The sequence below is a fragment of the Ipomoea nil genome, unplaced genomic scaffold, assembly GCF_001879475.1.
Source record: "Ipomoea nil cultivar Tokyo-kokei standard unplaced genomic scaffold, Asagao_1.1 scaffold3170, whole genome shotgun sequence".
NCBI lineage: Eukaryota > Viridiplantae > Streptophyta > Magnoliopsida > Solanales > Convolvulaceae > Ipomoea > Ipomoea nil.
In genome coordinates, this window is record NW_017619598.1 from 770888 (window position 1) to 783725 (window position 12838).

At 38.4% G+C, this 12838-nt stretch overlaps 3 protein-coding genes across 4 annotated transcripts in view; 1 reads left to right on the forward strand and 2 right to left on the reverse strand.

Annotated features, from left to right (window-relative positions):
* Window positions 1-3618, forward strand: part of LOC109167944 (probably inactive leucine-rich repeat receptor-like protein kinase At3g28040) — a 4185-nt gene extending 567 nt beyond the window's left edge. The window contains exons 1-2 of the mRNA XM_019317027.1: window positions 1-1117; window positions 1907-3618. The exon at window positions 1-1117 is cut by the window's left edge and continues 567 nt beyond it. Coding sequence (XP_019172572.1) covers window positions 1-1117; window positions 1907-3407 — 2618 coding nt within the window. The 3' untranslated portion in view covers window positions 3408-3618. The remainder of the gene's footprint in view (window positions 1118-1906) is intronic.
* Window positions 3619-4155: 537 nt separating this feature from the next.
* On the reverse strand, window positions 4156-10066 carry LOC109167934 (eukaryotic translation initiation factor 3 subunit H). Of its 2 annotated transcripts, none has more exons than XM_019317013.1 (12): window positions 9946-10066; window positions 9782-9864; window positions 8621-8737; window positions 8416-8519; window positions 8024-8090; window positions 7232-7365; window positions 7063-7111; window positions 6509-6580; window positions 6320-6421; window positions 6158-6225; window positions 5298-5450; window positions 4156-4455 (listed from the first exon to the last, which is right to left on the reverse strand). In XM_019317013.1, the coding sequence occupies exons 1-12, from the start codon at window positions 9953-9955 to the stop codon at window positions 4395-4397; spliced, it is 1020 nt and encodes a 339-aa protein (XP_019172558.1). In that variant the 5' UTR covers window positions 9956-10066; the 3' UTR covers window positions 4156-4394. The 2 variants fall into 2 exon arrangements, with proteins under 2 accessions (XP_019172558.1, XP_019172557.1); XM_019317012.1 differs by having other exon boundaries at window positions 9782-9870.
* A 1772-nt stretch (window positions 10067-11838) lies between these two features.
* Window positions 11839-12618, reverse strand: LOC109167839 (uncharacterized mitochondrial protein AtMg00810-like). Its single transcript, XM_019316910.1, has 2 exons — window positions 12234-12618; window positions 11839-12188 (listed from the first exon to the last, which is right to left on the reverse strand). Exons 1-2 carry the CDS (start codon window positions 12616-12618, stop codon window positions 11839-11841), a joined length of 735 nt encoding a protein of 244 aa, XP_019172455.1.
* Between the last annotated feature and the right edge of the window lie 220 nt (window positions 12619-12838).

Sequence of the window (12838 nt, forward strand, 5' to 3'; positions counted from 1 at the left end):
TGGGTCTCTTGACCAATCTCCAAACGCTGAATCTTAGTAAGAACAGTATCTCCGGTACCGTCCCGGATTCTCTGGGGAACATGAGTTCTCTCCAGTTCCTCGATCTCTCCGGGAATTCGCTGTCGGGGCCTGTGTCGGATTCCATGTTGGAGAATTTGGGTTCCCTTCGGTTCCTGTCTTTGGCGGGGAGTTCCTTTGAAGGTCCGATTCCTAGTAGCCTCTCCAAATGCACGCTTTTGAACCACCTTAACCTTTCCAACAACCGTTTCTCCGGCGACCCGAGGTTTTCCGGCGGGATTTGGGGGTTGACGAGGCTGAGAACGTTAGACGTTTCAAACAATGAGCTTTCTGGGTCACTCCCCATTGGCGCCTCATTCCTACACAACCTAAAAGAGCTTTCTCTAGGAAGCAATCATTTCTCCGGCGAGATTCCAGTTGATTTAGGATTGTGTCCACATCTCAGCAGGCTAGATTTGAGTGAAAATCTCTTCACCGGAACAATCCCGGAGTCCCTTCAAAGGCTAAATTCTCTCTGGTTTCTAAACCTCTCCAACAATCTCCTTGATGGGGATTTTCCTCAATGGATAGGGAGCTTGTCCAGCTTGGAATACATTGATCTGTCTGGGAACAGTTTGAAAGGGTCACTCCCTGAAACATTGGGAGGGTTGAAGGTTTTGAAACATTTGAGGTTGAATGATAATAAGTTGACAGGCAAGATTCCAGAGGGGGTGTTTGGGATTGGATTGGAAGAAGTGGATTTGTCAAGAAACTGGTTGAGTGGTTCCATTCCACCTGGTTCTGGGAAGATGGTTGAGTCTCTGGAGGTGATGGACCTGTCAGGGAACAATCTGAGTGGAGATATTCCACCACAAATGGGGCTCTTCTCCAGGCTCAGATACTTGAATCTTTCTTGGAATAACTTTCACTCAAGATTGCCCCCTGAGGTGGTGTATTCCCAGAATCTTACTGTGTTGGATCTTAGGAATAGTGCGTTAATTGGGGAGATTCCAGAGGATATATGTGAATCTGGCAGCCTGGGAATTCTGCAGCTTGATGGGAATTCATTGACTGGCACTATTCCTCCTCAGATTGGAAATTGCTCCTCTCTCACCTTGCTGTAAGTTTCATCTTAATTTTAGCATTAATGATTAATGTTGATATAGTGTGTTGGCAAAACATTGTCCTTACCCGCTATACTAAAAGTTATAACTCCTAACGAAGGGCGCAACTTTACTTTATTTCCTTACAAGCATCTGCCCAACAATTCTCCTCGCACTTGCCAGCCTTAACTACACAACTTTTACTGGGATTCGAACCCGTGACCTGAGTTTGATACCGCTGGTTAAGATCAAGCACTTCTTCCCTAGGCAGGGTGTTGGACTTAGCCCTTAGGCTACCGCCCAACAATCTCCTAGTCACCTGGTGTTGGACTTGGCCTTTCACCAACCTCCGTCCAATTATTCCCCCACACTTGCCAGCCTTAACTACACAGCTTTTACTGTTGCTGGAACTCGAACCCGTGACCTAAGTTGATACCGTTTGATAAGATCAAGCACTTCTTCCCTAGGCAGGGTGCTGGACTTAACCCTTAGGCTACCGCCCAGCAATCTCCTAGTCACCTGGTGCTGGACATGGCCGTTCAGTAGCCTCCGCCCAACAATTCCCCCACATTTGCCAGCCTTAACTACACAGATTTTACTGTTGCTGACACTCGAACCCGTGACCTAAGTCTAATACCTCTTGTTAATAAGATTAAACGCTTCATCACTAGGCAGGGTGCTGAACTTGCCATTTAGGCCTCTGCCCAACAATCCCCTAGCCGCCTGGCGGGGCTCTGCCCAACACATTACATTGTATTGTGAATCTCATATTTAAAGACATTCAGTAACAAGAAATTTGTTTTCAGGAGCTTATCACACAATAATTTAAGTGGCACCATACCTGAGACCCTTTCAATGCTGAAAAGGCTGAAGATTCTGAAGCTAGAGGTTAACCAACTGAGTGGAGAAATACCCCAACAGCTGGGCAAACTGGAAAACCTTCTGGCAGTGAATGTATCCTACAACAGGCTCACAGGCCGGCTTCCGGCTGGGAGTATATTCCAGAATCTAGACTCCAGTGCAATAGAGGGGAATGATGGGATTTGTTCCCCCTTATTGACAGGACCCTGCAAAATGAATGCCCCAAAACCTATAGTCATCAACCCCTTTGTTTATGGAAACCAGACTGACAATAATAATGGGGGGGATAATAATGAGCCTCTGGCAAGTACCAGGAACTCAAGGCACCATAGATTCCTCAGTGTTTCAGCCATAGTTGCAATCTCAGCTGCAGCCATCATTGCAGTTGGTGTGATGGTGATAACCATGGTGAATGCCTCGGTTAGGAGGCGGATTTCGTTCGTGGAAAACGCGTTGGAGAGCATGTGCTCCTCCACCTCTTCAAGGTCCCAAGGCATGGCTACTGGGAAGCTGATCCTATTCGACACGAAATCGTCCCCGGATTGGGCGAGCAGCACCTTCGAATCGGTGCTGAACAAGGCATCAGAAATCGGGGAAGGCGTTTTCGGGACCGTTTACAAGGCTCCACTGGGAGGTGAAGGCAGCAGAGTGGTGGCAATAAAGAAGCTCACAAGCTCAAAGATTTTGCAGTACCCGGAGGACTTTGATCGCGAGGTTCGAGTTCTGGGGAAAGCCAGGCACCAGAATTTGGTCCCCTTGAGAGGCTATTACTGGACTCCTCAGCTCCAGCTTTTAGTTTCAGATTTTGTGCCATTAGGGAACTTGGAATCAAAGCTCCATGAAATGGCAATGGCAATGGCAACTCCTCCATTAACATGGGCAGTTAGGTTCAAGATTATATTGGGAACTGCAAAGGGGCTAGCACATTTGCACCATTCTTGCCAGCCCCCAATCATACACTACAACATCAAGCCCAGCAATATTCTCCTGGACGAAAACCTGAACCCGAAAATCTCAGACTTCGGGCTGGCAAGGCTGGTGGCAAAGCTGGACAGGCACGTGATGAGCAACCGGTTCCAGGCGGCGATAGGGTACGTGGCGCCCGAGCTGGCGTGCCAGAGCCTGAGAGTGAACGAGAAGTGCGACGTGTATGGGTTCGGGATGCTGATACTGGAGATTGTGACGGGGAGGAGGCCGGTGGAGTATGGGGAGGACAATGTTTTGATCCTGAATGATCATGTGAGGGTGTTGCTTGAGCAAGGGAATGTGTTGGAGTGTGTGGATCAGGGGATGGGTGGGTACCCTGATGAGGAAGTGTTGCCTGTTTTGAAGCTGGCTTTGGTGTGTACTTCCCAGATACCTTCGAGCAGGCCTTCCATGGCGGAAGTGGTGCAGATCTTGCAGGTTATCAAGACTCCTGTTCCAAACAGAATGGAACCATACTGAGCCTCAGCCTCTGGACTGGAGTCTGGAAATATTCTTGAATTCACTTAAGCTTAGCTAGCATATATTTTTCCGACATCCCAGTCTTTGTTCTTTTATTCTCTTGGTTTGGACGTTATAATATAATATAATTGCTTTGGTAATTGTATCATCACTCGTTCCGCTTGCTTACTTTGTAACATTTAGAATCACCAATATGTTTCTCCCCACACAACTCCTTTCCTAATTGACTATAAGTTTGTTTTAGACCATGAAAAATACTAGTTGAATCCCTAATTCTACTCACTTGAAATTTTGATCCGAGTTCATCAGTCCATGTAGTAAAACTCTTTAGACAATATATCAAGTTCGGAGCAAATTTTGTATTAGGTAAACCATCCTTTATATGTGATAATATAAGTGTATTCATTTTATCTACGTCCACTAATTGATGGTAACCCAAAGTTATATTGCCATACAACTTTATCCAAAATTTAAACATGCAACTTGAGATTATGGCTATGTTCAAATGGTTTAAAACTAATGATTTTATTATTTTTGTTGTTAATCTCATATTTAGTTCACAATTTTAATGGCATTTCAAAATCTTGACAAATAATTTGACTGCATTTTTTAGTAGATGTGTCAAATTTAATCTTTCTTCGGTTTTAAGTTCTCAATGGCCAAAAAAGTAATAAATTAGACACACTAAAATATCATAATTCTGAGAACTAGATGAGACAATCTGCTGGTATTAACTTCTTGTCCTTGATTAAAGGAAGCTTTTCTTTCAATTAAAAGGAGACAACAAACAAATGATAATCTAAATCACAAAATTCATGTTTCCGGCCTTAATTGGAAGGCTAATAACGGTTCATAGTACTTCAATTAAAGATAACATCTAGCACAACACACTACGTATAATAATTAAGAGAGAAAATACAAAACAAAGGCTAAACATTGAATCCAATAAGGCTTCAACTGTCAATGTACCCTTCCTTCATACTTTGTTTAATTATTATCATGTAGAGCCTTCATCAAATACACTCTGTTGAAACTCTGGCCAGCAACCCTGCAAGGTCAAGGTAAGGTATATACATTAAATACAATACTCATCAATGGAGAATAAGGTATCCCCGGAGAGATACAATATCTCAATGCATACCAACAAACAGGTCTTTAATATGCCATCATTTAACACCAATTTCCAATCCTACAGGGAAAGACAGCCTTAGGAATGTGCATACCTAGGCTGCCCTGTGAAACAGGTCTTTAATAAAAACCAGTGTATAATGAATAGCTTAACATCAACTACACCATCACCCATTTTCCAATAGGAAACAAATAACTTTAATGATTTAAAAAACAAAGTGAAACATGATGATCCGACAAAATAAAAAGAAGAGTGTGCAACCTCACTTTCACTTGAAGAGCGTGTAAATGCCACCATACGTACTTTGAGAAAACCCCATGAAAAGTCGAGTGTATGCCATTACAGAAAAAGCTAAAAACAATACTATTTGAAACACACAAACATTGAGCTACTAAATGAAACTTTCATCTTCCTATTTTCAGAATTCCTAGTCCCCACATTTTAACTCTAACATAGTTAAGTTCTATTTCCTTTACTCATCTTAAAGCAAGATGTGGTTGAAAATTCAGTGCAGCCACCCAATTTGATATAAAGTAGAATTTCAAAATGTAAATGAAACTTTCATCTTCCTACTTAACTCTATCATAGTTTAGTTCTATTTCCTTTATTAATCTTAAAGCAAGATGTGTGAAAATTCAATATGTAGCCACCCAAATTGATATGAAGTAGAATTTCAAAATGCACAAGCACCTACAAGCAAATGGGTGTCCAGCACTGTTAAAGAGATGCAAACAATGGTTGTTCTTGTAATGGAAACATACCCATTAATTTGATTGCAATAGTTTGCAATCTGATTAGTGATGAGAAAGCTATCTAATCGAGATGGCTCAGGGATTGGCTTAAAGATGGGATTAGAAGGATCCTCCTCAGGAAGTGGCTCTTCTCCTGCAGCTTTACGTGCCATGTTCTCAGCCCTGAAAACATCAATCCAAAATAATTTATAATTAAAAAATTATGCCACTTTAAAGGATAGAGAAAGAATTCCTATCAACATAAAGATCGATTCTTCATTTTTCCAGCAAATAAGTATTTAATTTATTAATGAAGTATTGCCCGTTACCTATATCAATTCACACACCACAGTAAAATATCATATTTTAAAAGATATACTCTCCTGGAAAGCTATAGATCAAAGTGTTTTGTCTAATAGAGTTTCTTTTTTCTAATCAAAGATGTTCGTCTTCTTTTGTTCAATAACATTATTAGCTTATATATATATCATATATGGGCCCTGTTTGGTAAAATAGTTAGACTATCAGCCAATTTTGGCTTGTTTGACTTGGTTAAACAACCAATATGAATGTTTGATTCATTAGCTTTTTGTAACGGCTTATTGCTCTAAAACACAAAAATTCAAAAAGCTGGTCAAAGAAACTTTTTCGATCAGCTTTTTGAGAAAGTCATGTTGTATGTAATCAGCTAATTTACCAAACACCTTTCTACAATCAGCTAATGTTATCAACTAGTCAAACCCACTAACCCAATCAACTAACAGCTATTTACCAAACACCCCCATGCTCTTCTAAATTACCATCCATAAGCTTATTCACATGCTGATGACAACAGTAAAAAAGCCAGCCACACTTACTAAATGGTTTGAGAATTAAACAAAACAAAATACCTCCTCTTTTGTAGCCAAGCTTGCTGCTGAGATTGTTGGCGTGAAAGGTTGCGATAATAGAATTGGAACTGCAAATGTAAAACCAATCTTGTCAAGTGATTGTTGAGCTAGATAGGAGTTGCAAACTGAAGTGTAACATAGATCCAAGAAAGAATGGCTAACCTTCTGTTGCTCCATTGACAAGTCATCCATACATTCAGTCAAAAATTCCACATTTCTCTCCAAATATGGATTAGTTGATAATTGTAGCCGATCAAAATCACACTAAAAAAAAGTAATTAAGTTTTAGGTGACCATTTGTTAAGATAGATATCAAGTCAGAGACTTAAACGTGATATAAATTCGATTTACCTGCGTTACAGGTGTATCTGGCTCCAATTCAGTCATGAAGGCACTGATAAGAGCAGAGTTTGAAACTTTTATCTGTAGAATTGAAAAATTGATCAGAAGTCCAAATAGAAAATAATTTTAATGAGCAATTCTAGTACTTTGAACAACTCTAAAATGTTTAGTAGATAAAAGATAAAGATCATAAAGCAAAGAGTCACAGACTAATACATATCTTAAGGTAGACTATTACATTACTATCCCACAAACTGTCGTATAGGAACTAGCACAAACATTTGGAAGAAACTAAAACATTTGACCCAAAAAAATTGGGAACAATTAAATTTAAGACAATTACAAATTAGCAAAAACCCCTACAAGCATTTGAGGATTAGGTTTTTTTTTTAAGTAACATTTAAAGACTAGAAATATAAAAAAGACTCAAGAGAACAATACTAGCCTACAATAAACAGCAATAAAGCTATCAATATGCCAACTTCATTAGAGGATTATTCTTTCAATAAAATTGACAAAAAAAAATAGTGTTAAAAGATGAACAGATAGAGAAGAGAGCATACAGGTATCTCCTCAAAGATATCCACCCATGAAAGATTCTTCTCCCTCAGCCTAGAAATATAAACAATAAATAAGAATACATAAGCGAACTAACATAACATTAACAAAAGGTTTATCCAAAAGGGGAGATGAGAGTAGAAGGCTAAAAGAAAGATAGCAGAGGGCACATACTTTTCTCCAGTAAAATTATTATTCCGGTACAGTTCCATGAATGAGTCAGACAGCTTCAAGGCCTTCAAAGCCAGGATACCTTGGTTAGATCTTGAAGGATCGTATATGATGCATACACACCGCCTTATATTTTCCTGCAGAAAAAGTAAGTCATTAAAAACTGCTTTTTGGAATTACTCTCTACTTAGACATCTGGAAGGAAAAAAAAAAAATGCAGTAAAGCAAGGGTGTACATCTCACTAGTTAAATATTATTAAAAGTAAAAGAAATTACAAGCATTAAAATAAAATTGAGAGGGTTAAAACTTTATAAGATCTTGTGGTGCTCTGCTGATTATAACTTGTACAGAGAATAGATGTTTTCTCTTAACATTCCGACTCATCCCACTAAAGTTGTCAACATTTTATTTTCAAGGCATCTGAATAGAACTAAACATACCTAAAAGGTAAACTTCCATCAACTAATTTATAATTAACACTTCTCTAACTTGGACTCACCTTTGTAGTTCATAGTTTTACAAACCTATCAATGATTCCTTTGACCATTAAACACAATGTGCCTAATAATTACAACAAAATATTTTCATCCTAATGAAGACACGGGCATAATGGCATATAAAATGTTGATATAATCATATAAACAGAAACCACCAAAATCTAGGAGAAAATGAAGACACGGGCATAAAGGCATATAAAATGTTCTGTTCATTCTTCTACCTAGTGAAAATTACTACTTTTAAAATAAAGCATGGAATTTACTTTACAATTATCAAAAGTCAGATAACGACATTACCTGGTAATTCATGAAGGTCTCAATGAGCTCAGCAGTCTGGTATGAACCAAATAAAGTAGATTGGTACCTAAAATATACAGAAAAATAGAAAAATTACCAAATTATTTGTGAATTGTGACCTATAAAAGGAATAAGTTTGTGTTATGCTCTTCCATGTCTCATGAACAAAATTCTGGTGGACTCAAAAAGTCTATTTTGTCAAATATATAAAACATAAGATACAGTGATAGATCAACTTTTTGCATCCTTCATATATCACTTAGAGCAAAAAAATAACTTGAAGCAGATTAGCATCCCAAAGGTGACTAGTCTAGTACACTACCCAGTCAATGAGTGATTAATAATCACTGAATTGCATAGGTTCACACAACACACTAAAAGGAAACACTTACCATCCAACGGTATTGTTGTCAACATTAACCTCTCTCAAGCATCGCATCATTTCAAGTTGATAATTGGCACCCTCAGCCTCTATCTCTTCATCTTCTTCCCGAACCTATCATTCATTTAGGTTCCAAAAGAAAGCATTTATTAACTTATAAAAAAAAAACAGAGATTAGGGTATCATAGAGAATGGAAAAAGTGCATGCCACAGACCGGGAAGGGAAAACAGTTGGTAACTTCTAGGACGCTTCCAACATCCAATCCAAGAAGTTGTCCAGTGACTAAAGCTGGAGAAAACTCCTTACAATGCTTAATTATCTTAAGAATTACCTGTTCCCACATAACAAGACAATTTGAATGTTATGTGCCAAACATAACAACAGAAATATATGCATTCATTCAAATAATATTGCAAGCCCATAAGGTTGATTAATTAGCTATTCCAGAGGGGGGAAGGGAAGAAACAAAAAGTACATAGGATAAAACATGCTACAGCAACATAAAAACAAAGCTATACTTGTATCTATGCTTAACAAATTTAGAAAGGGTAAACACATATAATGCTCTGCCTTTTATTATTATACCATAGTTCTGTTCTATGCTATAAGATAGATCTTTAATTGGCAGTTAAGCTTCATATTTTGAAGCAGTCGTCAATTAATGAGCCTATGTGTTTCCCAAATGGATTTGTAGTAACTAGTAAGGCAAACATAAAGCAAGGTAGGCCAACCCCACCATGAGTTAATTAGATAGAGCTACATCAAATCAAATAACAAAAATTGGTATACAAGATTTGATACAAGTAACAATAGAGAGTGCATTAGTGTGAGCATCTGTGTGTCTATATGCATGAATATATACCATACAAAAGGATGGAAATTGAAAACACCCAATGTCTATAGAATTTGGATTCAAAATAATTTTGGGAAGTAATGAATCTAGCATTCTAGCCATTCTTTGCTTAGAGAATGGGCTGGCAAGCCTGGCATCAATAAACAACACTACACAACTATTTATGTTTCAAGCTCCCAATAATTAACTGTAAGTTACTTGGCTCAACCATAGAAAGCCTAGCACTGATTATTATTCTAGACCATCATATTGAATTACAATTCACAAATTGCTGAACTAGAAACCTATCCCTTAAAAGCCGTTAGTTGGTAAGATTAGTATTTTCTGCAACATCTAATGTTTGATTGTTTATAAAATTCTATGGTCTCGCGAGTAATGGTGTTTTCTATGGTATCAGCAAAAGCGCATTGCACAAATTCACCAACATACGGTGGCCTGGTATAGAAATTCTCTGTATTATAACTGTGCGAGCGCGAATTTGTGAGCGTGTTATAAAGACGAAGAGCAGAGAAGAAAGATTACCAGTCCCTCAATCTGAACAACTCTGAGAGGCGGCACAGCGGCCTCCTCCGTAGCCGCTACCTGTAAAAACGATCGCCCCGCCGCTGCACCTAACACCACCATTAGTCTTCAGCAGACAGTGGCAGGCATACAAGACATACAACTATAACTTGAGGTTTACGTACCGTTCGCCATGAATGTAACGGAGGCAGAGAGAAGGGATTGAGCTGGAGGATTCTTTCTCTGCCTGGAACCGAAGTAGAAGCCCTAAATCGGGAAGGAGGTTTTAGCTCTGCACTGCCCGAGCTGGATTGATAAAAGGAGAACTTTTATAGGCTCAGTCGTCAAAGTACTAATTGGGCCGGCCCATCATAATCTATACTCCTATATTGTTTCTACCTTCCTATTCATATTATAATTCAACATTAAAATTTCTATTCTCAATACAATAGGACAATATTACATCGGGCACTACAAATATCGCAAATTATGCCATGGAATCGTGTTCACCGAGAATGGTGAACACAAGGCAAAACGACGTCGTTTTTAGGCAAAAAAAAAAAAAAAAAAATTCACGGATGTGGAGTTAACGGCGCGCGTTTGATCAAATTATGAATTTTCTGTTATAAGATTATGAATTTTCTGTTATGAGATTATGAATTTTCTGTTATGCGATTATGAATTTTCTGTTATGAGATTATGAATTTTATGAAAATTCATAATCTCATAACAGAAAATTCATAATCACATAACAGAAAATTCATAATCTCACAACTGAAAATTCATAATCTCATAACAGAAAATTCATAATCTCATGGTTCCAAAGTGAATGTGTAGGCATGGTTCCAAAGTGAATGTGCAGGCATGGATTCATAATTTATGAATGTCCGTGATTTCGGACAGGAATATGTAGGCATGGTTCCAAAGTGAATGTGCAGGCATGAATTCATAATTTATGAATGTCCGAAATTATGAATGTAATGAAAATTCATAATCTCATAACAGAAAATTCATAATCGCATAACAGAAAATTCATAATCTCATAACTGAAAATTCATAATCTCATAACAGAAAATTCATAATCTTATAACATAAAATTTTTAATCTCATGGTTCCAAAGTGAATGTGTAGGCATGGTTCCAAAGTGAATGTGCAGGCATGGATTCATAATTTATGAATGTCCGTGATTTCGGACAGGAATGTGTAGGCATGGTTCCAAAGTGAATGTGCAGGCATGAATTCATAATTTATGAATGTCCGAAATCTTTGTTCACCTCAAATTAAAGTGAAACCACAAAATGTGAAAATAAAGAAGAAAAGTCATGCAATTAATTAAAAAAAAAAAAAAAGATAACGGTGTATTAACACCGTTGGAACTGTGTTCACCATGAATGGTGAACACGGTTCCATGGCATAACGTCCCTACAAATATTTCATGGGTAACTCTTTGAATGCACAAAAAAATAAATTCTTATTCTAATCAACATTGATAAACCCAGTTAAAATCAAACTCAATTTCTCAACTCCATGTTGTACTCACACAATCATAAATCACCTATAAATATAGCTCAAAACCCAACACTCCATCAACAAGACTGAAACAGAAGATTGAGGAAGAGCAATTTGGAGCATTACATTTTATTAACTTTAGTTTCTATAGGTGAAGTAAGGATTACAAGTTCCTTTTGGTGATTTGAACAAACTTAGTCCTTAATTGTTCATAATAACTCACATTTAATCAATGATGTTATATAATTAGAAATTTTTTTAATAATTTTTTTCATGAGGCTTGTATTTGTCCATTCCTTTCAACTATTCAACTCAAAAGTAAAATAATTGAGGGGTCACAAATGTTATGTATTGTGACAATTACATTTCAATCTAGAATTCTATTAAGAGCAATGAGAGTTTGAATTATCTGAACAGTTACAACTGAACGAGAATACATCAGAGATAAAAGATAACTTGACGTAAAACTCTCCTATCTAATAGAGAGCTCAGGTCAACTAAATCTAAACCACACAAATAAAGAATATAAAACTATATACTATAACACTTATTAACACACCCCCTCAAGCTCAAGGGTGGTGCGAGACGACATTGAGCTTGTCGCGAACAAGCGTGAACCTAGGTCCCGTGAGTGGTTTAGTGAAGATGTCTGCAAGCTGGTCCTTCGTAGAGACAAAGTTGACGACGAAGTCTCCAAAGGCAACCTTATCCCTGACAAAGTGATAATCAATCTCGACGTGTTTGGTCCTTGCATGAAACACGGGATTGGCACATAGATAAGTTGCCTCAAGGTTGTCACACCAAAGAGTAGCCGGCTCGGAAGAGTGAAGTCCTAGTTCACGAAGAAGTAACACAACCCAAGTAACCTCCGCAGAGACATCAGCGAGAGCTTTGTACTCAGCTTCTGTGGATGATCGAGCTACCGTTCATTGCTTTCTGGATAACCAGGATATTAGGTTAGAACCAAGAAACACTGCATAACCACTGGTGCTCTTCCTGTCAATCGGGCAACCTGCCCAGTCGGAGTCTGAGAAAGCATGTATGGCTGTTGACGTTGACGAAGTAATACGCAAGCCATAACTGATAGTGCCTTTTATGTAGCGTAACACCCGTTTTGCCATGCCCCAATGCTCATCTGTCGGTGAATGCATGAACTGACACAGGTAGTTCACAGAGTAGGACAAATCCGGACGTGTGATCGTTAAGTACTGCAGTGCCCCAACAATACGGCGGTAGTGTGTTGGGTTGTCATAAGAAGTTGTTGTAGGGACTGCTGATGTTGTGACTGCTGCTGGTGTGGTGAGGGATTTGCAGTCAAGCATCCCAGCACGGTTTAGTAGGTCTGTCATGTACCGCCGTTGAGAGAGAATGAACCCACTATCTGTAGATATGGTCTCGATGCCCAAAAAGAAGCCCGGTTTGCCCAAGTCTCGGATTTTAAAGGTAGATGCTAGACGCTGTAGTAAGGTGTTTGATTAACAGTGCATCATTCCTCATCATGATGATGTCATCAACGTAGACTAGCAAAAACACCCATGAAAATGAGTCCACTAAGATTATTTCATCAGC

Excerpts from the sequence above, each read along its gene's own strand:
- LOC109167934 (XM_019317012.1), bottom strand. Across the intron at positions 8,738-9,781 it reads TTGTTCAGATTGAGGGACTG|GTAATTCTTAAGATAATTAA; the intron begins GTAATCTTTCTT and ends ATGTGGGAACAG. Across the intron at positions 4,456-5,297 it reads TATTGCAATCAAATTAATGG|GGTTGCTGGCCAGAGTTTCA; the intron begins GTATGTTTCCAT and ends TTGACCTTGCAG.
- LOC109167839 (XM_019316910.1), bottom strand. The coding sequence starts at position 12,618 with ATGACAGACCTACTAAACCGTGCTGGGATGCTTGACTGCAAATCCCTC. Across the intron at positions 12,189-12,233 it reads TGGTTATGCAGTGTTTCTTG|CTCGATCATCCACAGAAGCT; the intron begins GTTCTAACCTAA and ends AATGAACGGTAG.